Source organism: Typopeltis vanoorti, chromosome 3, assembly GCF_054136105.1.
Source record: "Typopeltis vanoorti isolate ZY-2024b chromosome 3, IOZ_Tvanoo_1.0, whole genome shotgun sequence".
NCBI lineage: Eukaryota > Metazoa > Arthropoda > Arachnida > Uropygi > Thelyphonidae > Typopeltis > Typopeltis vanoorti.
The window spans coordinates 32381173-32408262 of record NC_143551.1 but is presented as its reverse complement, the minus strand read 5'-3'; the positions used below and the strand labels follow the sequence as shown (position 1 = coordinate 32408262).

The 27090-nt window shown below is 38.5% G+C and overlaps 1 protein-coding gene across 1 annotated transcript in view; it reads right to left on the bottom strand.

The window, feature by feature from the left end:
- The window catches only part of LOC150108025 (protein unc-13 homolog 4B-like), a 163966-nt gene that overhangs the window by 51780 nt on the left and 85096 nt on the right, over window positions 1-27090 (bottom strand). Inside the window, exon 8 of the mRNA XM_090415771.1 lies at window positions 22428-22619. Within this exon, the coding sequence (XP_090271897.1) occupies window positions 22428-22619 (192 nt within the window). The remainder of the gene's footprint in view (window positions 1-22427; window positions 22620-27090) is intronic.

The following is a 27090-nucleotide window of genomic DNA, read 5'->3' as shown; positions in this document are numbered from 1 at the left end:
TACTACATAAATGGGGATTATTCTCCATTATTGTTCTCCTGTGGCTCAGACGATTACTCATATTGTGAACGACTGCCCAAAGTGCCAATTTCACGGTGGTGGTCTACAGGACATCCACAAGGTGACAGATGAGGCCTTGGATTGGCTGTCCACACAGGACATTGACCTGTAGCTGTTCTGTATTCCTTTTGCCATAAGAATAAATAAATAAATAAATAGGTGAAGTAATGTCTTGATCAAAAGCGAAATCGTAGTTTTTAGAAGCTGAGGATGCAATGGTTGTTATGTGTTTATGCCAGGAAAGGCTTGATGTCAAGGTAATTCCAAGAAGAGAAATCTCAGATTGCCTGGAAATTTGGGTGTTGTCAAAAATAATACTGGGAGAAAATGGTTCTTTTTATGGGAAATAAGACTGTGCTGAGTTTTATTTGCATTGAAATTGACTAGGTTATCTGAACCCATTGGAGGATGGCTTGGAGGTCTGAATTGCGGGCAGTGGTGGTTGCTGTCCTGTTGGTTGAGGTGAGTTCTGTGGAGTAAGGTTTATCAAAAGAAAGGGAGGAGTACAATGTGTTGTCATCTACAAAACTGTGCATTGAGTTGGAGGTAAGCTGAAGTAGGTCATTGATATATAGTAGGAAGAGGATTGGTGAGAGGACAGAACCTTGAGGAACCCTGGCATTAGTTGAATGGTGAGAGGATAAGGAGCCATCCACCACCACACATAGTGTGCACCCAGACAGAAAGCTGGCAATCCAACTACAGAGGTCTTGAGATAGACCAAATGATGGCAGCTTGCTTAGTAAGCCCTTGTGCCAGACCCAGTCAAATGTCTTGGAGATATCAAGTCCAACTGCTTGAGATTGGCATTTGTCCAGAGATGGGTGACATATGTGAGCAGATCTCCTGTTGATCAGCAGCAACAGAATCCATACTGGTAGTCATTTATTAGATGGGTAGCTTCAAGGTAGTGTAGGAGTTGAGAATTGATGACAATTCTCAACTCCTAAACTCCTACACGAGAATTGATGATAATTGCCTTTCCAATGCACACATAATTGCTATTGGCAATTATGCATGCAATGGAAGCAAAGTGTGAGGCCAGGAGATTGGCCTTTTCTGTAGGTGATGATGCAATGAAGCCATCTGGGTATGATAGAGATGGGAATAGTGTTGGGCAGAAGTTACGACCGATCACTTTGACGAGGGACCAAAAGGCTCGGTTGCTATTTGGACAGGATGCTAATTTCCTGCTTTTATCTCTTTCAAACTCTGTTTTGGAAGCATCGATTGTTTTTTTTTGCATTTATTTTGGGTTTGGGTATAAGCTCTATAGGAGGATGGGGTTCTTGATTTGAGCCAGTAATGGTATGTTTGGTTTTTCATTTGTACAGCCTCAGTGCAAGGGTTTTCCAAAAGAAAACCAGGGTTTATTTAGGGAATGGCAGGTCAGAGTACTGTGGGGAATCTATGATTCCATGCCAGTGAGGATTACTTTGGTTATGGGTTTGATGCATGTGTTTGAGTTGGAAGGTAGAAACAATAGTCTAACCATGGGAATGAGGCATAGAAGTTGCAGAGGCTATCCCACTTGGCACTCTTATAATGCCAAGCTATTCTTATATGGGAGTGGCTGTGCAAGCGTTGTTGCATGGGGGGGGGGGAGGTGATGAGCACTAGGTTGTGGTCAGAATTGCCTAGCGGGTCCTCTACATCAGCGCTTCCCAAACTTATAGATGTCAGGGCTCCCTTTGCAAAAATTAAAATATTTCACGGCCCCCCCTCGAAAAAAAATCGTAATAGAGAGATATATTATTATAATATTTATTGTATTTATATTCAATACAAAACATACACAGTGAATATCGCAAAAATCAAATGCATATATTACATTTTTTGCCTCTTACCGTTTGGTTCTGAAGACGATGAGGGCTGTTCTGGTAAAATATGAAATACTGTCCTTTTTTTTTTTTTTTTTTGAGTCTGTTTCTGTTTCTTCTGATTGTTTGCGGGAATTTTTTTTAAATTTTTTATCAGCCACTTATCCATCTCAGGGTTAAATTTTTTAACATAGAATAGATCAAATAATATCACTACTTACCGATACTGGCACACCACAGACTGATAACATGAAATTAGTGAATATTACCTGAATAAAGGAATCCCCGGACCAGGAACATTTTTCTCTTTTGTGACTTTTCTCCCTTTACGGTAATTAAGCCTAACTCAAAACAGACAGCAAAGGCAGGTTATTAAAACGTGCATATGATTGGTGTGGTATTAACAAAAGATCGCGCAACCGAAAGATAAAAGCATAGCTGACAATTGAGTTAAAATGCTAACTCTCTTCAACCGAATTCCATATGTGAAACTGCCATAACATTCATTATATATATATATTACTTAGTTTTAACACTTTTACGAATTTTAACACGTTCGGTTGAATTTTATTGCTGCCTTGGAAAATCGAACTCGCACACATCTAATTAATAACAATAGTTTTTAATTAGATACTGTGTTTGCCCATGCAACATATGGTTTTGTTTCAGTCTATATATACAGCATAGTTTCTGTATGAGGGGACATGTGATTCATTAATTAGTGTGTTTTTATCCCAGTTGTCTCTAATTGCCCTATTTGTTGAGAAATATATTACACAGACTCCTCATACCTTATTCACTGGCATAATAAAAGTACTTGTTTTTATTGCCTCTGTGGGAGGGCATGTTGTTTACCACTGCAAGCGAGTTACTATCTCCCCACATGAACTTGTTTAAGCTTTTTTTTTTCATGTGTGAAGTATATGCGAAACTTTTATTGGTAACAGAAAACTAGCTCGGATGACAGTGATAATATAAAACGAGTTTTGATATGTATATAAAGTCAATATCAACAGTCCCTGATTACGAACGCGTGATGAAAGGGACAGGAAGATTTGGAGCTTCCCTGGAGAGCATTCGAAGTAAATACAATTAACCACTGCTTTGAAATTAAACATATGAATAAGCAATATTTACTAATATTCATTAAGTGCTGAAATACGCTGGAAGCAAAGTTTGTAAAAAATATAAAAAATAACAAAAAAGAAATAATAAATAATAAAAGTTAAATATGTTTGTTTTAAAATAAAAAAATCTACTTAGTAATTAAAATAAAAAGCCAAAAGGCTAGTTTTCTGGCAATTGAATAGATATTAAATGGATAAGAATCCTATATTGTTATATAGCCAGTAAGTGAAACTCAAGATCGATAACTACAATCTATGAGTTTCAATGCCGAAAAACTATCGGCGAAGGCAATTCGAAGCAAAGGTGGAGCAAGCTCTTTCACTATTCTTGATATTCTCTCATAATGTAAAACACAGCTCCTAGGAGATGTAATACTGTCATTACATTATGAGGGGAGGTCACTACGCAGACCGGTTTCAACCTTTTTTTGTGGTCTCATCAGTGAGTGATAGTGAAGTATAGTGAAGGTATGTAAGTTCTTTTCACTAAGCTTTGATATTTTCCAGGTCTATCTACTCACTGATGAGACCTCAAAAAAGGTTGAAACCGGTCTGGGTAGTGACCTCCCCTCATAATGTAATGACAGTATTACATCTCCTAGGAGCTGTGTTTTACATTATGAGAGAATATCAAGAATAGTGAGGGAGCTTGCTCCACCTTTGCTTCGAATTGCCTTCGCCGATAGTTTTTCGGCATTGAAACTCATAGATCATAGTTATCGATCTTGAGTTTCACTTACTGGCTATATAACAATATAAGATTCTTATTCATTTAAAATCTATTTAGTCTTAAAACATTTTAAATTTGTTTTCATTATTTCACGGCCCCCCTCAACAAAACCTATGCCCCCCAAGGGGGCCGCGGCTCACAGTTTGGGAAGCGCTGCTCTACATTCACTGTGTATTTCGAAGGGTCATTGGTCAAGAAGAAGTCTAGGGTATTTGGAGATTGGTTCGGGTGGTCAGGTATTCTGGTTGGCATCTGAACTAGTTGTGTAAGGTCATTAGTGATGACGAATGTTTTGGTATCTCTGCCTGCAAGATCTGTACAGCTGGAGGAGGAAAGCAAGTTGGTGTTATGGACATTAAAATCTCCCAGGAGGATGATTTCACTGTTGGGAAAGTGGGAAAAAATTGACTGGAGAAAGTCAATTTTTAAGGAGAGGAAATTAAAGAGTTCAGAGTGGTTGGTTGCACATTAGAGGAGTGATAGAGACAGCATATGAATTTGACTGAGTTGGGTAGGGATATTTTCATCCAAAGAAGGTCAAAGTTGGGCGATTCCAGGTTGGGTGCTCTTTGGCAAGGTATGTCAGAGCGGTTGTATGCACAGACACCACCCTTGGGTTGGAAGGAGTTAAAGAGTGTGTAGTTTGGAAGGTTGAGATGAATAGTGCTTGAGGAGGTGAGATTTGAGTTTCTGCCAGAAAGGTGAGGTTTGATAGTGGACACTATTAAGATTGGAGTTTAGGCCACAGATGTTGGCGAAGTAAATTTGTAGGATTTTGTGAGTCCTATGTTTGACTGCAGGGGTCTTGCACATTTCCTATGTAGTGCCTGCTTCATACTGGTCACCATAGTGGCGTCACTAGATTAACATTAATGAGTGATGATGGTCACGATGAGACAGAAGCAGATAAAATAGTTGAGTTATTGAGTGTCCACATTGCAAGCATATATCATCCTAGTGAGGTTACTGCTATAACCAATGTGACAGACACTAATGTGGCAACAGAGGTGGATGAATTGGAGGTTCTTGGGATATTGCAGAATCTCAATATAAATACATCTGTTTGATTAGATGGGATATCAGCTAGGGTGTTGCGAGAATCTGCAAAGGAACTGGCAATACCTTTGACTAGGCTCTTTAATTTTAATCTCAGCTCTGGTAGAGTTCCAAGGGAGTGGAAAAATAATTCCTTTGCATAAGGGAAGTTCTAAGACTGCAGTTGCAGTTTACAGACCAATCCGTATCTCAGGCATGGTGGTAAAAGTACAAGAAAAATTGATAAAAAAGAGAATTCAAGAATGGGTAGATAAAAATATGATACTTTATGAGGGTCAACATGGCTTTGTGAAGGGTCAGTCATTCCTTACTAATTTACTAACTATTTATAACAGAGAGCAAAAAAAAATAGCAGAGTTGGAAAAAGGAAATGGCTACACGATGATTTTGCTTGGATTTTGCAAAAGCATTTGACAGAATACCACATGAAACTTTGTTACACAAATTAGAACAAATGATTATGATACTGGATAAGAGGATAGCTGCTGGACAGATATCAAAAAGTGGTATATAGAGGTACAGAATCAAGGTGAAAAACAGGTGACTAGAAGTGTGCCACAGGGTTCAGTGTTGAGACCAATGCTGTTTAATTTGTACATAAATGATATAAGAAATAACCTGAAAGTAAATATTCAGTTGTTTGCTGATTATGTGAAATATAAAAGATAAAGTAATAGTTAATCAAGGTGATGTGGAGAGCTTGCAGAAAGATTTAAAAATGGTTTTAAGTATGGGCAAAAGTTAATGGGTATCATGTTTAATGTCGAGAAATATAAAGTTATGCATTTTAGGATATATTACAAGCTGTGTATCAGAGTGATGGCACTGTACTACAGGAAATAGTGAAGATATAGATTTAGGGGTGGTGGTAGACAAAGAGTTAAAGTTTAGAGGACATATTCCTGAGGTTGCTAAATTAGTCCATAAGATTACTCAGCTAGTGAAGAACACATTAAAAGTAGAGATAAGGAAGTTGTAATTCTTCTTTATAAGGCATTGATATTCCCACACCCAGATTACTGTGCTTAAGTATGGTCCCTTTGGGTTTCTTGGGGGATGAGGAAGCAGTGGAGATGATTCAGAGGAGAGTGACCAAGATGGTGAGTGGCCTGTGGAATGTTCCCTATAAGGATAGATTGAAGATGTGTGGATTGCAGAAGTTTGTTGGTAGGAGAAAAAGATCAGATATCATAGAATCATTTAAGTTGCTTAAAGGATTTTATAGGATAGATGCAAGGGAAATGTTTAAGCACTTGGCTAGAGAAACCAGTACAAGGGTTCATCCCTGGAAGTTGAATAAAGGTGTGGTTAGTAGGTGTGTGAGGACTAGATTTTTCTGCTTAGAGAGTGGTGAATGAGTGGAATGAGTTGTCAGAGTCAGTTGTGAGTGCTTTGTCTGTTAATGGGTTCAAGGAGAAGTATGATAGATTGTGTGGATAGATTGGATCTCCTGCGATGGAATACCCTGGCCTATAGCAACAACCAACTGTATATTTTTTCTTACTGGCCTTGATGTCACACTAGACTGCTTCAAATGAACAGTCACCCTTCCACCTGCCTCCTATTCGTTTTGGCTGCAATTTATTATTATTAATTTATTAAATTAATAAATTAATATTATTATTATTATTAACCAGCCAGCCTAGTTAGTCAAGTGGTTAGCGTATCCGCTCTCCAGCAAAAAGGCTGTGGGTTCGAATCCTGCCATGGGCATGGATATTTGTGATTGTCTGTGAAAATACTAATGTGTGGTAGGAGGTAGATGGTGTAGTTGGTGGATTTGAATAGTGGAGACAGAGAGTTGTAGAGTAAGTGCCCTCCTTCGATGCGTCTTTGGACTTCCTGTTGGTGTCACATAATTTTTAAAAACATTTTTCATCTGCTATCATCAGTAGTATCCCCTCCCCTTTTATTGTTGATAAGATTGTGCTCATATTTTTTCTTATATTCTTTTCAGTTTTTTTGAGGTCTTGCTTAATCATATCACATATTCCTTGAACTTCCACCTGATTTTAGTATTAGTATTATCTGCAAGTCTCCATAGAGCCCAAAGGCTCATTGCAGGAGGCCAAACACTCACAGACACAATAATTATCATTTGCTTTGAACATATTCAATGTTGGAGCATTCACCACCCATTCTGGCAATGCATTCCATTCATTCACCATCTTCCAAGCAAAAAATCTTTTTTCACCTTGTTTCTTGTACAGCCTCTAGGGATAACCTCTAGATTTTACAACACCCATTATTCTATGTATAATTCTCCTATTAAGTAGGCTCTCTCACCAGTTTATGCATTTTGGAAAATTATGGAGACTACTACGTGTTTGAATAAAAACTTTAGTTTAATATAACTAAAATCTACAATTCGACGTTTCGGCCTTTATGTCAAGGTCATCTTCTGGAGCGTACAAATATACACAAGAAACAAGCTATACTACAATCAAACTGGTTCGTTAAAGACACTGACCAACCGCTACCACAATTGTTGGCCTGACCTCTGGTGGGAAAAAAAAAAACAAATTAAAAATAAAAAATTTATACATCAACGCTAGAGTCCTATTATTTGTGTTGTCTACTATAGACATATATTAACATTATTCCAGCCAGTTGGAGTGGATGGTTTCTAATACTAGCGGATACTTATGTTGAATCTTTCATATTAGGTTGGCTGAATGTGTGCCATCCAGATCCTTGGAATTTTCATACCATCTTTGTTATTGATATTTGGGTGATTTATCAGGATTTCGCAGGATTCCTTAAATTTTCTTTCGTACCAGGTTTTTGTGCGGTGTAAGGAGCAGGTGCTTTTCCAGTTGATTTGGTGTAAGGTGTTAAGTGTGTGGTCTGAGAGGCCTGCTTCACCATAATGGTTATATTTAATGTGTCTAATGTGTTCTTTCTTGCGTATAGGGATTGTCCGTCCTGTTTCACCAATGTACGGTAAGTTACAGGTGCAGCAGATGCAATAGACTCCAGGATGTCCTAATGGGAGGAGAGGATCCTTAGAGGAGCTGAATATGGTTTTAAGTTAAGTGGGTGGTTTAAAGGTGGCATTGAGGTTATAATGTTGTAGGATTCTGTTGATTTTTTCTGATAACCCTTTAATGTATGGGATGGCTATGGTTTTACTGTAATCTAGATTCGTTTTTGTTGTGGTTTTATAGAGTATTTTATTGACAGTAATTTTGTTATAGCCATTATTTATGAATGTGTCACTAATGAATTTTAGTTCTTGTTTCAGGGCTTGCTGGTTAGAGCAAATAGTTGTGGCTGAGATATCGGGAGGAAATTTAGCTTGGAATCCAAGCTAAATTTCCTCCCGATATCTCAGCCCTATTTCAGTTTACAATGAACTCAGGCTATTTCGTTTGGCAGGAAAAATTCTACAAACAGATAGAGGGGACAGCCATGGGTTCACCACTTTCCCCACCCTTGGCCAACTTTTTCATGGAGATGTTTGAAGAGAAAGCCTTAAACTCAGCCCCACAAAAACCTACCATATGGCTTCGCTATGTTGATGATGTTTTTGCTATTTGGCCACATGGCCCGGATTCACTCCTCTCCTTCCTAACACACTTGAACAACCAACACCCTAGAATCAAATTCACCCTGGAAAAAGAGGAAAACAATAACCTCCCCTTCCTAGACACACTAGTCACCCGCCAACCTGATGGAACCTTGGTTTTCTCAGTTTATAGAAAACCCACCCATACAGGCAGATACATTCACCAACAATCCCACCCCCCCCTCACAACAATATGGAGTTATTAAAACATTATTCAACAGGGCAAAAATAATCTGTTCTAATGATCAAGCCCTAACCTCTGAACTAAATCACATCCGTGACACTTTCTCAGCCAACGGCTACCCCCTCCAAAAAATCCAAAAAATACTTAACCCAGTTATCCACAACCCACCACCCCCTCCCCCTCACAAAAAAGATTACTCTAAATCCATCACTATTCCCTACATCAGAGGCACCTCAGAAAAAATCAATAAAATCTTAAAAAAACATGACTTGACCACTTGTTACAGACCACATAGAAAACTGGCATCCCTTATCCGCTCCACCAAAGACCAACCACTTCCCCTAGACCTACCTAGTGTATACCAGGTCCCTTGCAGCTGTAAACTGTCCTACTTTGGCCAAACAGGCAGGACAGCAAATATCAGAATCTCAGAACACAAGGATTACATCCGATTTCACCAGTACAGCCACTCTGGGCTTACAGACCACGCTCTGGATACTCGCCACAGAATAAGATGGAAGAAAGCCACAGTAATACACCGCAGCAAGTTCAAGTATGAAAGACTATTCATGGAATCAGCCTCGGCCCTTAGGAACATGCCAAACCTCAACAAATTTGGATGCATGAAACTGCCCCAAATTTGGGAAACTTTTATCAAAAGAACTTCAGCCCAAAGGCCAAGAACTACCAATATAGCCCGCCAGGGGGCACCATCAGGACTTTAGGAAAACGCTAGCGTCCTAGCCTCAGTCTCATTTGTTGTATTAGTACTTGTGTGTACGTGTCTTTTTAGTAAGTTCCAAAGAAGATGGCAACGTAACGTTCGCCGAAATATCGGAAAGTGTATATTAAAGTTTATTTAATCTATATTTCCAGTATACGCTGTCAATTCCTTAAATATTAGTTATTATGTCTAACCAGCGTATAAGCCTCTCAACAAGAAGAAGGATAGACTGCCTGAAGGAAGATGTGTAACTAGTGTGTCTAGGAACGGGAGTGAATTTTTGTTTTCGATTTCGATGGTAAATTGTATGCGTTCGTGTTGTTTGTTTAGGTGGCTGAGGAATGTGTTTAGCGTTTGTCGCCCGTGCGGCCAGATCGCGCACACGTCGTCGACGTATCTGAGCCAGACTGTCGGTCGTAGCGTGGCGGAATCAAGAGCCCTTTGCTCAAAGGTTCCATGTAGAAGTTAGCGATTGGGGGGGGATAATGGTGAGCCCATGGCTGTACCTTCCTTTTGTAGGTAGAATTTGTTTTGCCACACGAAGTAACCGGACTTTAGTACGTGGGCAAAGAGTGCCGTAATGCCGGGTGGAAATTTGTTCTGTAGTAGGAGAATTGTGTCATTGATGGGGACATTAGTGAAAAGGGCAGAAACGTCAAAACTGACTAATAAGTCGTCTTTGTCGAGTTTTATGTTTTTCATTTTGTTTATGAAGTGTGTGTTTTTTATGTAGGAGGGGAAATGACCTACCAACTCCTTGAGTGTTGCCGCTAATTTCTTGGCTGGGTGGTAATTGGGACTGTCTATTCCTTCCACGATTGGTCGAAGGGGCACATTTTGTTTGTGTATTTTCAGAACCCCATATATTCTGGGGGGTCGGGCGTAGTGGGGTTTGAATTTAAAAAAAAAAAAAAAAAACTCAAACCCCACTACGCTCGACCCCCCAGAATATATGGAATTCAAAAATACACAAACAAAATGTGCCCCTTCGACCAATCGTGGAACGAATAGACAGTCCCAATTACCACCTAGCCAAGAAATTAGCAGCAACACTCAAGGAGTTGGTAGGTCATTCCCCCTCCTACATAAAAAAACACACAACACTTCATAAACAAAATCAAAAACATAAAACTCGACAAAGATGACTTATTAGTCAGTTTTGACGTTTCTGCCCTTTTCACTAATGTCGCCATCAATGACACAATTCTCCTACTACAGAACAAATTTCCGCCTGACATTACGGCCCTCTTTGCCCACGTACTAAAGTCCGGTTACTTCGTGTGGCAAAACAAATTCTACCTACAAAAGGAAGGTACAGCCATGGGCTCACCATTATCCCCCCCCCAATCGCTAACTTCTACATGGAAACCTTTGAGCAAAGGGCTCTTGATTCCACCATCCTACGACCGACAGTCTGGCTCAGATACATCGACGACGTGTTTGCGATCTGGCCGCATGGGTGACAAATGCTAAACACATTCCTCAGTCACCTAAACAAACAACACGAACGCATACAATTTACAGTCGAAATCAAAAACCAAAATTCGCTCCCGTTCCTAGACGCACTAGTTACACGTCTTCCTTCAGGCAGTCTATCCTTCATGGTCTACCAAAAACCGACACACACGGGCCAATACATACATGCGAATTCATACCACCACCCAGTACAAAAATATGGAGTCATTAACACCCTTAAAAACAGAGCCACAACTATTTGCTCTAACCAGCAAGCCCTGAAACAAGAACTAAAAATCATTAGTGACACATTCATAAATAATAGCTATAACAAAATTACTGTCAATAAAATACTCTATAAAACCACAACAAAAACGAATCTAGATTACAGTAAAACCATAGCCATCCCATACATTAAAGGGTTATCAGAAAAAATCAACAGAATCCTACAACATTATAACCTCAATGCCACCTTTAAACCACCCACTAAACTTAAGGCCATATTCAGCTCCTCTAAGGATCCTCTCCTCCCATTAGCACATCCTGGAGTCTATTGCATCCGCTGCACCTGTAACTTACCGTGCATTGCTGAAACAGGATGGACAATCCCTATACGAAAGAAAGAACACATTAGGCACATTTAATATAACCATTATGGTGAAGCAGGCCTCTCAGACCACACACTTAACACCTTACACCAAATCAACTGGAAAAGCACCTGCTCCTTACACTGCACAAAAACCTGGTACGAAAGAAAATTTAAGGAATCCTGCGAAATCCTGATAAACTACCCAAATATCAATAACAAAGATGGTATGAAAATTCCAAGGATCTGGATGGCACACATTCAGCCAACCTAATTATGAAAGATTCAACATAAGTCAGGACTCTAGCCAATCCGCTAGTATTAGAAATCATTCCACTCCAACTGGCTGGAATAATGTTAATATATGTATATAGTAGACAACACAAATAATAGGACTCTAGCGTTGATGTATAATTTTTTATTTTTATTTATTTATTTATTATTATTTTTATTTATTTTTTTTTTCACCAGAGGTCAGGCCAACAATTGTGGTAGCGGTTGGTCAGTGTCTTTAACGAACCAGTTTGATTGTAGTATAGCTTGTTTCTTGTGTATATGTGTATGCTCCAGAAGATGACCTTGACATAAAGGCCGAAACGTCGAATTGTAGATTTTAGTTATATTAAACTAAAGTTTTTATTCAAACACGGTAGTTGTCTCCATAATTTTCAAAAATGCAGTCGGATCACCGTGCAAGCCTAAAAGAAAGGACTCACCAGTTTATATGTCTTAATCATATCATCCCTCCTATCTGCCGATCTCTGAAGACCACATTCCCTCAATCTGTCCTCATACTCATTATTCCAGAGTTCAGAGAGAGTCTTGGTTATTCATCTCTGCTCTCTCTCTCTCCAATGTTTCCTTATCACCAATATAGCCAGGTGACCAAATCTGTGCATAGAAATCCAAATGCGGCCTACTTAATACCTTATGGAGTGTAACTATCATTTCAGTTTTTTTTCCTGAATTTCAGTTCCTTATCTACCAAGATGCCCAGGTTCCTGGCTTCCTCACCTGTCATTCTATCTCTCAATGTGCAATGTAATACTAACTGTCACAAAATATCCCTTGATCCCAAGTATTAACAACATCCTTCCATCACATTTCTCCTTATATTCCTTCACCGCAACATTTAATTTTTGCAGCTCCTGCTTAATGAAGCATAATGTTAATTATCCATTTAACTCTCATTTAATTTAAATTTGGGTGTGCGGTCCATTACTGATGACTTCAAACACCCCTTGATCACTTCTCACACACTGATAACATTCTTCCCTTGCAGTTTCTAATACTATTATAATGTTCCAAGCTTTCACAAAAAGTCATAATCGAGCTCTGTAGTTCCACGTACTCTTTAGTGAACACTTGACATGCGCAGTCAGGATCACGCTTATCATAGTAGCTACCTTGGTTATGAACAAATCCTCTGTTATTATTAGTCCTGCCTTTTCAAACCTAGGTCATCCATTATATGCTGTTTTAGACAAATACCTCTCAGTAGCTGCATATATCCAAGGTAGTTTATCACGGTAAGAGTTCAGGTTATTAATGCTTTCTTTGGGCCAAGAAGTAACAGAGGTAGAACATGAGACCGTTTCTGTAATCTGTTAAGGGAAAGATGAGATATGGAGTGTATGAAGAAAGTGAATCTATAATAATAAGTTTGATCTGATTTATTATTGTTATTATTATTATAATACCTCATTATGGGAGATTCACTCAACTGATGACATATTTATCATAATATTGAACCTCAAAGTCCTCAACACTCCCTGCATTTGCAACATATTCTGGTAATGTGATCCATTCACTTATAATTCTCCATGTAAAAAATCTACTCCTCACACCCTTACATAACTTCTAGGGATGGCCTTGTATAATCCCCTCTGTATTGATCTGGTAAATCTTCTCACTAACTTCTTTTAAGGGGATTTTTTCAGGTTCTATCATAAAGAAATCAAATTCTATTATCATTATATCATGATACATATTTTTCTCCTGTTCACTAAACTCTGTAATTTACATTCTTTTAATCTCTCTCCATAGCCAACATTCCAGTCCTGATATTGTCTTAGTCATTTGTCTCTGGACTTTCTCCAATATTTCCACATCATAATGGTGATCAAATATGAGCACAAAATTATAAGTGTGGTCTCACCTGTGCTTTATGCAATGACACAGTCACCACCTTATTCCTATATGTCAGTGTGCTCCTATGTAGAAGCAATGTAGTGTCTGCTAAACTCAGACAGTTCCTGAAGCATGGTTGTTCCACCAATACAATACAATACACAGCCTTATATTTCAGCACTCCAAAATGCAACACCTTACACTTATCTTTCTGAAGAGAATTAAGAATTAAGAATTAATAAATTAATAATTCTCCACAACTTATTGGAACATTATTCTCACAAGTAACAATCATAGACATTAATCTTCAAGTAATGTGGGAAAAAATATCATGATCCAGCCCTTTTTCCAGTATTCTTCTAGGTTGCAGTTTTGCTCTTCTTTCCTGCTGTACTTTTTTTTCTCAAGCTTCTGCTCTCTCTCTCTCTTGTACTCTGTTTCTCCATCTTCTCTTGGTTTCTTCTTTGTCTTTCCAATTCCAATCCATACATCTCTTGGTTTATCTACGGTCATATTCATATTGAATGACTGATCATTTACATTTAGCTGTCTTGATATTATTATTATTATTATTCAGGTCTCCATCGAGTCAACAGACTCATTGTGTGAGGTCCCTCCTAGGAAACAAAGTGAATCATACCACTCATTGAACTTATTGACCATTCTTGCTCTCACCACTCTATCAGGAAAGGCATTCCAAGGTTCAACCACCCTCCATGCAAAGAAACCACTCCTCACGCTCTTTCTCGCAGCTTCCTTTCATAACTTCCAGGGATGGCCCCTTGTCATGATTCCTTCCCGCTGTCCAACCAAGCGAAAGAATTATTATTATTATTATTATTATTATTATTATTACTACCACGGGCTACTCCAGGAGTCCTTAGACTCATCGAGGGAGGCCCTAAACATCATGTTCACACAGCTGTTCAACATTCTCACAGTATCTATCATACCTTGCCTTGAACTCGCTCACTGTCTTAGCACCCACAACAGACTCTGGCAGCTTATTCCACTCATTTACCACTCTAAAAGTAAAGAACCCAGCTCTAACACCCCTGCTAACCACGCTCTTGCCCAGCTTCCATGGGTGTCCCCTAGTTCTCCCACCACCAGTCCTGATCTCAAAAATATCATCTGAATTAATCCTATAGAATCCTTTTAGCAATTTGAATGTCTCAATCATATCTCCCCTTTTTCACCTATCAACTAGTTTCTGCAACCCACAAATCTTCAACCTGTTCTCATATTGTGCATTCCATAGACCTGCTATCATCTTAGTCACTCACCTCTGGATCCTCTCAACCTCCTCCCCATCAAGAAGGAACCGAGGTGACCAAATCTGGGCACAGTAGTCGAGATGAGGTCTTATCAGGGCTCCGTACAGAGGTACAATAACTTGTTTTTCTCTGCTCGTCAAGGTATTTTTCAACAACCAAGTGAGTTGATGAGCTGATTTAGCTACTTTCGCAATGTGCCCCCTAAACTTCATCTCCCTATCCACCAACACTCCCAAGTCCCTGGCCTCATCAATCTCTTGGAGTACAGTTCCACCAATGTGGTATACTGCTGCTAATCTTTTCACTCCGAAATGCATAACCTTACATTTTGTCACATTAAATTGACATCCATTCTCCTTAGTCCAGAACTCCAATCTATCTAAGTCATCTTGCAAGACTTTGACATCTTCTGCATTCACTATCGCCCTACCCAACTTTGCATCATCAGCGAACAAATGAACTGTCCCACTTAGACCATTCCCTATATCGTTAATGAACAGATTAAACAGCAGTGGTCCAAGAACAGAACCCTGTGGCACACCACTAGTCACAGGCCGTTTTTTGGACTCTACTCCTGAATAAACTACTCTTTGATATCTCTCCATCAACCACCCAGCTATCCATCTCACCAACCCTATATCCATTCCCATATGTTGTAGTTTCCGGATTAGAATTCCATGTGGTATCCTGTCAAACGCCTTTGCCAGGTCCAGCAGTATCACTGTAAACCCATTACCCTTATCCAGTTCAGCCGTCACTGTGTTATAAAACTTGAGCAAGTTACTGAGGCATGATCTACCCTTCACAAAGCCATGCTGTCTCTCGTACAGTATCTCATTTTTATCAATCCATTCCTGTATTTTCCCCTTGACTAGTCAACTTTCTCCAAGACCTTGACAACGACTCCTGATATGCTGATCGGTTGGTAATTTGCAACCGTAGTCTTGGATCCTCCTTTATGCAGTGGAACTATTTTCCCCTCTTTCCACACCTATGGGACTAAGCCAGACCTGAGACTCAGATTAAACAACATGGTCAAGGGCACTGATAATTCATTAGCCGCTTCATGCAAGACCCGTGCCGGTATACCATCCAATCCCACAGATGTATTCACATTAAGGTTCTGTAATAGACTATTCACCTCCACTTCATTCATCACAATTCCCATATAAACTAATGGTTCCTTCATTTTTTCAACGTCACCACCTGGATGATATACTTTTGCAAAGTGCGCGCTCAGTAACTCCACTATATCGACTGATTCAGTGAACTCTTTACCATCGTCATTCCTTAAAATCATTTTGCCATGTACAGTTTTTTTCTTGCTTGCAGCATATTGAAAGAACTGTTTGGGATTCTCTTTTGCTTGCATAGCTAGTTTCCTTTCATAATCCACTTTTGCTTTTTTTTACCACACTCGTTACCCTTCTGGCTTGCACTTTTTACCGTTCGCATGCCTGCAGGTCACCCCTTTCTTTAAATTCCCTCCACAGTTGTTTCTTTTTTTTTTTGCAGCTCAAGCTTAATGGTGTTATTCATCCATTTAACCCCTCCTTGTTTCACTATTTGGACCTTAGGTATACAATCAGCCATAACCTCCTGTAAATGCTCTTTGATCACTTCCCATGCTCTATCGACGTCCAGCCCTTGCAGTTGTACATGCCATGGCACTGATCCAAGCAATCTCCTAAGCTTGTCATACTTGCCAGCACGGTAATTCCACATATACCCTGTCTTAATCACAAATTTCACACCTTTAGCCACCTCCCAGGTCAAGACCTTATGATCACTCTCACCAATAGGTGGCAACATGGTCATATTCATTACAGTCAAATTCTCAGATACTATTACCAGGTCAAGCACTCTCACACCCCTAGTATTTTCAATTACATGCTGTTTCAGATAGTTATCCCTTAATAATTGAATAAAATCCATTTCCTTCCTCACATGTGTCCTCTCCTCCTTCCAATCAATGTTACCATAGTTGAAATCCCCCATAATAATTACCCTCCTTCCACTCATTTCATCAATTTGTTTATGCATACCATCTCCACCATCTATTCCATCACCTGGTCTATAGCAGCACCCAACTATATTTTATTCTGCCAGTATCAATCTCACACCAAATAGCCTCAAATGAGCTCCTTTCACTATCCTGCAATACTTCAATTCTCCTTGGCTGCAGTTCATCAGCTATCATCAATAACACCCCTCCCCCAATTTTATTCTCTCTGTCCCTCCTAAACATACTATAACCTACACATTCTATCCCACTAACTATATCATCTTCCGTCAGCCATGTTTCACTAATGCCAATAACCTGTGGCCAGGAAGAGCCAATCAAGGCCAAAAATTCTTCCTTCTTGTTCCTAATACTCCTGGCATTAGTATACATGAATTCCGCAGTATCAAACCTGTAACCACCTCTCAACACTTTAAAAGTCTCAATCATATCACCTCTCCTTTTTCTATCCACCAAACTCTGCAGTCCACATTCTCTTAGCTGATCCTTATAACTAACATTGTACAGTCATGAAACCATCTATGTTATCTGCCTCTGCACCCATTCCACGATTAATTTATTCCCTTCAAATCCTGGAGACCAATTCTGAGAACAATAGTCTAAGTGTGGTCTGACCAGGGTCTTATACAATGGAATGATAACTATTTTATCTCTGCAGGTCAGTGTCCTTCTCATTATTGCAGCAATCCTCTGGGTTACCTTCACCACTTTTGTAATATGCTCCCTGAATTTCAGTTTTCTATCAAACATCACCACCAGATCTCTTCTTTCCCCTACTTCCTCCAGTATAGCTCCTCCAATTGAGTATGCAGCCTCCCATCGATGTATCCCAAACTCCAAAACTTTACATTTTGCTGCATTAAACCGATACCCCCAATCATTTGCCCATCTGTCTAGTTTATCAAATCCTCTTGCAGGGCTGCCACATCTGCACTATTACTAATAACCCTGCCTAGCTTCACATCCTCTGCAAACAACTAAATATCCCCTTGCAATCCATTGACAATGTTATTGATATAAAGGTTAAACAATACAGGTCCCAGTACTGAGCCCTGTGGAACCTCACTTGTAACCTTCTGCCTCCTTGATATTGTCCCACCATACACAACTCTCTGATACGTATCAGACAGCCAATCCTGAATCCAGTTGACTAACCAGACATCATCCAAACCCATGTGCTGCAACTTAAATATCAGCTTATCATGTTGCACTCTGTCAAATGCCTTTGCAAAATCTAAAAAAATGGCAGTATATACCTTTCCCTCATCAACTGCTTTTGTCACTTTATTATAAAAGGCAATCATATTACTGAAGCAAGAGCATCCCCCTAACAAATCCATGTTGATTCTCACAGATAACATTACCTTCATCTGCCCAATGCTATATATGGTCCTTCACTAATTTCTCCTAGACCTTAATAACTACTGATGACACACGCAAACTGGCCTATAATTAGACACTTCCAGTCTGCTACCACCCTTATGCAATGTCACTATCTACCCTTCTTTTCATTCCCTGGGTACCTTTCCGGTAGCCAGACTTTCATTGAAAAGCCAGGTCAGTGGAGCTGTCAGTACTTTAGCACATTCTCTCAAAACCCATTGAGAAATACTATCCAGTCCCACAGCTTTACTAACACCCAGAGTACTTAGTATTTAGAACACACTCTCCTCTTGCACCTCTAAACCTCAAATGTACACTATCTGCCTATTGTAAAACCTACTTCTCCAGGATGAAATACTTGAATAAAGTGTATATTGAACAACTCCACTATGTCCTCTGCATCAGTCACTCTATTCCCATTTTTATCCCACAATGTCATTCTTCCACAATTATTTCTCCTCCTACTGGCTACATAGCTAAAACATTCCCAAGGATTTTCTTTGGATCTTAATGCCAATCTCTTTTCATATTCCAGTTTTGCCTTCCTTACCATACTAGTCACTCTCGTGGCCTGTGTCTTATATTCTTCATGCATCTGCTCTTCACCTGTCTCCTTATATCTCTTCCATAGCTTCTTTTTCACATGCAGTTTCCGTTTCACACTGTTTGCCATCCACTTTACACCAAATTGTGTCTCTTCTTCACTTGTGGAATACAGCCTAAAATTGCTGCCAACAAATATTCCCCCACAATTTTCCAAGCACCAGTGACATCTGATCCCTCGAATTTCTGCTCCTATTGAACTGTCTCAAGCCGACATTCAAGACCTCTATAATTCTGCCCTACAACTCCATATACATTCCCTTCTCCCGACACTCAACCTCCAGTCAAACCCACTTGGAGGTTGAGTTGAGACCAAAACCACATGGTCACTCTCTCCAACTGGTGATGAGATGTCATCTCAGTTATTATTACCTCTTCTGATGCTATGACCAAACACAAAACTCTTGAACCTCTTGTTCCCTCTATTACTGTTGCCTAAGAAATTATTCCCTCAGGAATTCTAGAAATACCATTCCCCCATTACCACATGCATCCTCCTCTTCCCAGCCTATACTGCGATAGTTAAAATCGCCCAAATAATCATCCCCCCTGCACCTGCCAAGCTCCACTGCCTAAACATCTTCTGCACCACACCATCTGTGCTCCTTGGCTTGTGGCATCACCCCCTTAAATATCCAGTCTTACCCACCTCTACCTCACACCATATGCTTTCAAAACCTTTAGTGTCACTGTTATATCATTTTTCATCAACCATGCCTCAGAGATCCCAATAATCTTTGGCCAGGCTGAAGGTATCAGTGCCACCAATTCATCTCCTTTATTCTGGATACTCCTGGCATTAGTATAAATCATAAAAATGTCACTGCTTCTACACCTATCATTATCTTCTCCAGATACCACTGGATTCAGTGTTACCTAATGTTGTCCCCCCCCTCCTCCCAAGCACCCATTCCCACAAAAGGCCACCCCTGCTGCCATTCACCCTGAGAATTCTAGTTTCCCTGCATTGACACACCAACTTGTTCAGAAAATAGTAATCTCTGGGTGGATCAGATGATTGTGATGGTGAGCATGAAACTTGAGAGGCAATGTAAATTGGGTGGCATGAGAGCTGAGATTATTGGTTGAGGTTGTATGAAAGAAAACGCAGAGAGGAAAGATTGTGTGTGTGTGTTGCCCAGGTATGATAGTGACAAGCTGAGCAGAATAGCATAATAACCATAATGTGTCAGAAGAGAGGATTGGAATGGCTCCATATGGCTCCTGATTCCTACATCCTTCCTCATTCAAATGCAAGCAGTCTCTCACATACAGTTCCTTTCTGTCCTCAAATGCCCTCCAAGTAATCCACATATTCCAATCCTCTCTTCCCCTATAGACGAGTCGCCACTGACTTCTGACATTATGGCTATTATGCTATTCTGTTCAGCTTGTCACTATCATACCTGGGCAACACACACACACATATACACAATCTTTCCTCTCTGTGTTTTTCTTTCGTACAACCTCAAGTAAGAATCTCAGATCTCTCGCCACCCAATTTACATTGCTTCTCAATTAATTGATGCTCACCATCACAATCATCTCATCCACCCTTTCACCCTGCTTAATTGATTCTCTATTGTTCCTTCAGGCAAACACTCCTCTGGCATCCTATCTTGCACACCATGGATCATCGAGTCTCCATGCATCACAGCTCTTACCAACCTGTTCCTTGATTGCTCACCTGAATCCCTCACTCTCTCTCTCTCTCTCTCTCTCTCTCTCCTCTAACTCTTTCACTCTGTGTTCCCCTACTTACCTGCTGTCCTAGCATCATTCCATCCCTGGTTCCAGCACTACAACATAATATATGCAATTATCAGGCGACTCGTCTATAGGGGCCGGGCCTAACATATATTTGTATAACTAGCATAATAATTGTAATTATTATTTTTTGATCTATTTCCAACACGTTTTATTGTTTAATAAAAAAATTACTGTAGTATTTTGTGGCAATATTGTATAATGCGACTTAGTACGGTCTCTGGGACCAGCCATGGCTGGCCCTATTTTATACGTATAGAACACAGGCCATGTATGAGGCACGTGCACTAGCAATTGTGTTTGTTTACCGGGCGCAATGCTTATCTTGGGGCCAGTTTAGTCTAGTCCAGTCACTGTGTTGGCATGTATGTACATAGCATGTGTGTGAAGCACGTGCACTAGCAAGCGTGTTTGTTTACCGGGTACAACACTTATTTTGGGACCCGTTTAGTCTGGCCCAATCACTGCTTTTGTACGTAAATAGTGCGATTCTTTCATTGCCTTATTATTTATATATTATTATTATTATTATTATTATTATTATTTATTCTCGTTGTTGATCAGTTTTATTGTTTTTTAGTGTGTTTAATTATTGTTGTCATTTTTTGTTATAATTTATTTTAAAATTTAAATTTTTATTACGTCCATAAACAATACATTTTAACTATGAACAAAATCGATAGTTTATTGGAAAAACGTTTCTTGTTATGAAGTCTGCAGGAAAAATTGGAAATCAAAAGACTGGGCACGTACCAACCCAGAGATGTGCATATTACTCAACAAGTTGGTAAAAAAAACAAGAACATTTTATGTAACCTGGTTTGACAAGAAATCATGGCTTAGTGTAAGTAATGAAAAAAAATCTTTGTTCTGTTTTTATTGTGTTTTGTTTGGTGGCAAGAGCTTGTAGACGCTCAGTGGCTGTAAAGACCTAAAACATCTTTCCGAGCGAATACAAAAACACGAATCCAGTAAAATTCATATAAACAATGTCAAATTTCAAATGTTGTAATTTCAAATGTTCGGTAAAATGAACATCTTATCTTCCATTGTCCTAACAATTTTAAAAAATTAATAGCTCAATGCATCAGTGAATCCTGACTAAACATTATTGTAATAGAAATAATAACTATAAATCAATAATAGAACCCACTATATAAATATAAAAAAATTAAGTTGTTTTTGGCCCTTGGGCCCACCTGTTTCTATTGTCACCAGCTGCTACTGGCTATTATGTATTTGATGCCAGCACTTTCTATAATCCACGTGTTGTAATTTTTATCTCTTGATGTAATGCTTCATATTGCTCTATCCATTCTTCTAAATAGTATCCTAAGCTTATTTTATTGGGTGAGAAGTTAAGTGAACCATATCTCCCTTGCTCCAAAATCTTTTTTTTTAAAAACTGACATGGATTTTGCTTTCTGAATATTTTCTACATGTTAAAATCTTGCATTTATCATGTTCTTAATGTCAGCTTCATGGTTGAGATCTGTTGCTAAAAATTGTCCTAGATATACTACAGAACTGTTACTAGAGCCATGTTTTTTATCACGTTTCAAGTTTTTCAAGTTTATCAAGTTTTGTCAAGTTTTTATCAAGTTTTTTTACTTTATCAAGTTTTTATTTGTTGTTGTTGTTGTTGTTGTTCGGATATATTTGGTGCATATTTTGTCATGATATGTTTGTTGAAAAGAAGTATATGTGTATATATTTAAATCAGGGAGTTAATTTAATAAAATAAAAATAAATTAATGCAAGACATTGTAAAGTACATTTTAAAATACAAATTAGAGCAATCAGATGTGTGAAAAACAGGAGATTATGAAAAGGTTAGTTACTCTGGCAATGTGCTTCTTATAACCAACATATATTTGTCAGATAAATTATAGCAAATTATTACTTAATAATTACTACATAATGTTTGTATTGACCTTTCCCACAATTTCAATGCCTAATTCAACAATGAGATTCAAAATTTCATCACCAAGCTTTGCTAGCTTTTCACTGGAATTTTTATCTGCAACTGCCTCTTCTAGTCCAGACTTTACAAAATTCTTCATCTGATTCTCTATTTCATCCAAATAGTTGCAAATCTGAGATAGATTGCTAACTGCTACACATAACTGAAATATAAATATGCTTCATTACTGCACATTAATGGATTTGTTTCAATGATTACATGAAACAAGTAAAATTGCAATTTACTGGAAAAATGCATATGTTATATGTTAAATCTTTGTTTTATTTTTATTCCAAGTGCTAATGCAGAAACATACCGATACATAATAATAATTATTATTATCCTCAGATCTTGGAATTAAAGTAAGATATCATTCATTATCAAACACGCAATGCTTATTATATCACTCTTTAAACTCATTTACTATTTCTACACTCTCCACAGGCAGTGATTGTACTCATGAATGCCACCAAGCAAAAAAAAAAAAAAAACCTCTTCTGCATTATATATGGTACAAAGCCTCACTAACCTACATATTTTAATGTAGGGAAGATCACATTCCCTACTCAAATACCTAGCATTCCAGATACCCTAGTTATTCTTCTCTGGGTGCCTTTCCAAAATCACTTCACCTCTCACCATCAATAAGCAGAATGGCATCCTTGCACCAGATGATGAAATTCATCTACCACTGAAAGATATACACAAACATTTTTTGGAGCGAAGAAGAAAACAAGGATTTGAGGATGCTGGATCAAGTGATTGCATCAGAGAATTGGTCCTTACCAAGTGACATCACTTTCCCACTGAATAGGTAGAGTGATCATGCAGTCTTGATCCAGGAGGAGTAGTTCAAAATTTCAGTTAAAAAGAGAGAGAGAGTGTGTGTGTGTGTGTGTGTGTGTGTGTGTGTGTGTGTGTGTGTGTGTGTGTGTGTGTGTGTGTGTGTGTGTGTGTGTATATATATATTAAAGATACCAAGCTATTTTAAACCTGGTTTTACTCCATTTCCCAACTAAACAAACAGACAAGTAAGTCAAGTTTGCGCCTACAAGTGTTGCAAGTCTGGGTGATCCCGCATGTAGTGCAAGTCAAGGCAATTCGTGGTAAAGGTGGATAAGCTCTGATCACTATTCTTAATATTTACCCTTAATGCAAAGCACATCTCCTGGAGGAGATGTGCTTTGTACGTCTATCTACATCTATCTCTCATCCTGAGATTTTTATTTAATAAGGTCAAAACATCTTATGGTAACTTGTTCTGGTAAAATACTTATAAGCTCTGTATTACTAAAATCTTGGTATTTCAAAGCCTGCCTCCCACTGATGAGACCTCAATAAAGGTCAAAACCAGTCAGGGTAGTGGCCTGTTGCCTTTAATACATAGCATCATACATCTCCTCCAGGAGATGTGCTTTGCATTAAGGATAAATATTAAGAATAGTGATCAGAGCTTATCCACCTTTACCATGAGTTGCCTTGACTTGCAGTACGTGCGGGGTCACCCAGACTTGTAACACTTGCAGGAGTAAACTTGACTTACTTGTCTGTTTGCTTACTTGGGAAATGGAGTAAAACCAGGTTTAAAATAGCTTGGTATCTTTAACATTTATTATACCCAAGGTAAAATACTTTCTACACACACACACACACACACACACACATATATATATATATATGTATGTATATATATGTGTGCGTGTATATATATATATATATATACACGCAGTAGTATATATATATATATATATATATATATATATATATATATATATATATATATATATATATATATATATATATATATACATACATGGAAGAATAGGAGATTATGACAAGCTTAGGAAGCAGCTTGAAGCAGAGCTATGGCATAAGAATCTGCAAGGAAAGGATGTTATCAGTGTATGGAAGATATTCAAGTGGTGTTTGAAGGAAGCAGATTTAGACAATATCAGGAGCCAGAAAATAAATCAGGCAGAAGTAAAATATATGCATATCATCATCAAGCAGGAACTGCAAGATAAATAAATAAAATATTTTGAAGAGAACATAAAGAGATATGTGAAGTGTAAACTCATGAGCAGCACAAAATAAAGCAAGGAGGATGGCCAGTATGGTAAATAAATTAAGATCAAATTATGAGATAATATTAACCAAGCATGCTAAAGAAAATCACAAAGAGCTCTATGCAGCAAATAAAAGGAAGAATGACCTGGGAACTTTAATGAATATACATAGTAGGGAAGTAAGGGAAGCAGAAGAAATAGTTGAATTACTGAGAGTAATCATTTTGAGAGAATATCATTCAAGTAAAGATAATTCAGTGATTAATGTGACAGTAATCAATTTGAAAATGGAGGCAGATGAACTTAGAGATGTTTAGGATATAAAGAAATCTCAATGTGAATACAACCATAGGAGTGGATTGGATATCTGCATGTTTTTACTGAGAAAGTGCAAGAGAAATTCTCATAAGCATGCCACTTGGTTTAAATGTCAGCTCCAGCTGAGTCCCAAGTGAGTGAAAAGAGAGCAAGATATTACAATTACATAAGAAGACTCCAAGACAGAGGCAGTAATTATTGTCTGCTCACTATCTCAGAAGTGGTGGTCAAGATATTGAAAAATTGGTTAAGGGTCCATTCAGGAATGTACAGGTGGGAATATGATACTCGAGGAGAAGGCGGGGAAGGAGCATAGTTTTATGGATGAGAGATCTTGCTTTCCACAATAAAGCAACAGTCACTTTAGATGAAATGGTATATGATATTGCTACTTTATAAAAGTATTTTATTATCAAAGCATTTTATAAAAGTATTTTATTCTCAAAGTATTTATTACATAAATTGGAGCAAAAGCTCCAACGAACAGGAAACTGGTGATATGAATAAGAGAGGTGTAAATGGATGGGAATCAGAAAGTAGTATATGAGAAAACAGAATCAAGGAGAAATGGTGATAAACCGTTGCATTCCACAGGGTTCTGTATTTGAACTGACTGTTACTATGGTTTAATTCGTACATTAATGATACTGGGAATGAAATGAAACATAATATCCACTTGTTTACTAGCAATTCTAAACTGGAAAGAACAATATTTAATAAAGCTAATGTAGAGATCCTGCAGAATAATTTAAATAGAGCCTGTTGGGTAAGGATAATGATTGTGAATTCAATATTGTCAAAGTTTATAGCTTTGCACTTTGGGATGGAAAGACTATAAGCATTTCATAGATAGAACGGAACTGAAAGCAACTTATTATTACGTTGAAAGCAACTTATTACGTTGACATCGTAATGTTACGATTTCAACTTAACTGTACTACCTGGAGTATTGACATTGCCATGGGCAATGCTGTAGCCAATGAAGTTTTAACTGAGGTGCGGCTATTGCCATTACCCAGCCATGACTAGAGCTTTTAGCTCAATAACACCCCATCCACACAGATTTTCTTCTTTCTGGTGACGAGATAAAGAGTCTAGGACATTTTTTTATAAGCGCCTCCATAGCGCAATTGGAAGAACGATGGTGCATTGAGCCCTTCGATTGGAATAGGCCTAAGTTCGATTCTCATTGTGACAGGAGGAATCTTTATCTAGACGATTTCAATCAAAGGTGAGTAAGCCGATCTCATACGAAGGTAGCGGGGTTTTTTCTCCTGGAAACTCGGGTTTTTCATCCTGCATACAGACAAATCGGCCCTTCAGAACACACGCAATTTACAGACAAAAATACTAGTTGTGGTGGTGGTGGAGGTGAGCAGTAGATGGCATTGATGGAGATGATTCGTAGTAGAGGTTCGGTGTAGTGGTTGAGATAGTTGTAGGTGTCCTCCCGCGATGAGTCTTCGGACTCCTTGGAGGTATCAGGAATAATAACAATAATAATAATAATTATTATTACTACTTGACAAATCCAAGGAATACAATGACTCATCACAGGAGGGCACCTACTCTATAACTCTCTGTCTCCACCACTTAATGCACCAACTACAGCAAACCACCACTGCCGTCATCACCTACACCAATGCCATCTACTGCCCACCACCACATCACTAGTATTTTTTGTCTGTAAATTATGTGTTCAAGGCCAATTTGTCTGTATGTGGGATGAAAAACCCTTGTTTCCAGGATAAAAAAACCTCTGCTATGAGACTAGGTATTTGACAATGATGGTGGATAAACTGCTGAAGTTCAAAAGATATTGCAAAAACTGGGCAAAATAGCTCAAAATATCACTTTGTATGAGTGTATTGTTACTATGAGTGTATTAAAAAATACACTCATAGTAACAATAATGCCAGTTGCTCAAGAGCTGATAATATGAGGCAATGACAAGGAAATGTATATGCAAATTAGCCAAGCAAAAAGAAAACAGTGATTTTAATTATGATAATACAGAATGGAATGAAGAGATTGAATTTTTCAAGTTTTGTGGAAAACAGCTACCTTAGGAAGTAGAGACCACATAATGATTTAGAATTTAATCATCTCATCAGAGAATGTTATTATAAATGGGGTGAGGATCATATCATCCTCCAGTTCATCAGAGTGACTATGAAGTGATCATTTGGGTGATGGCCAGTCATATGAGAACGTATGTGAAAAAGGATACATGGTGTGTGTGTGTGTGTG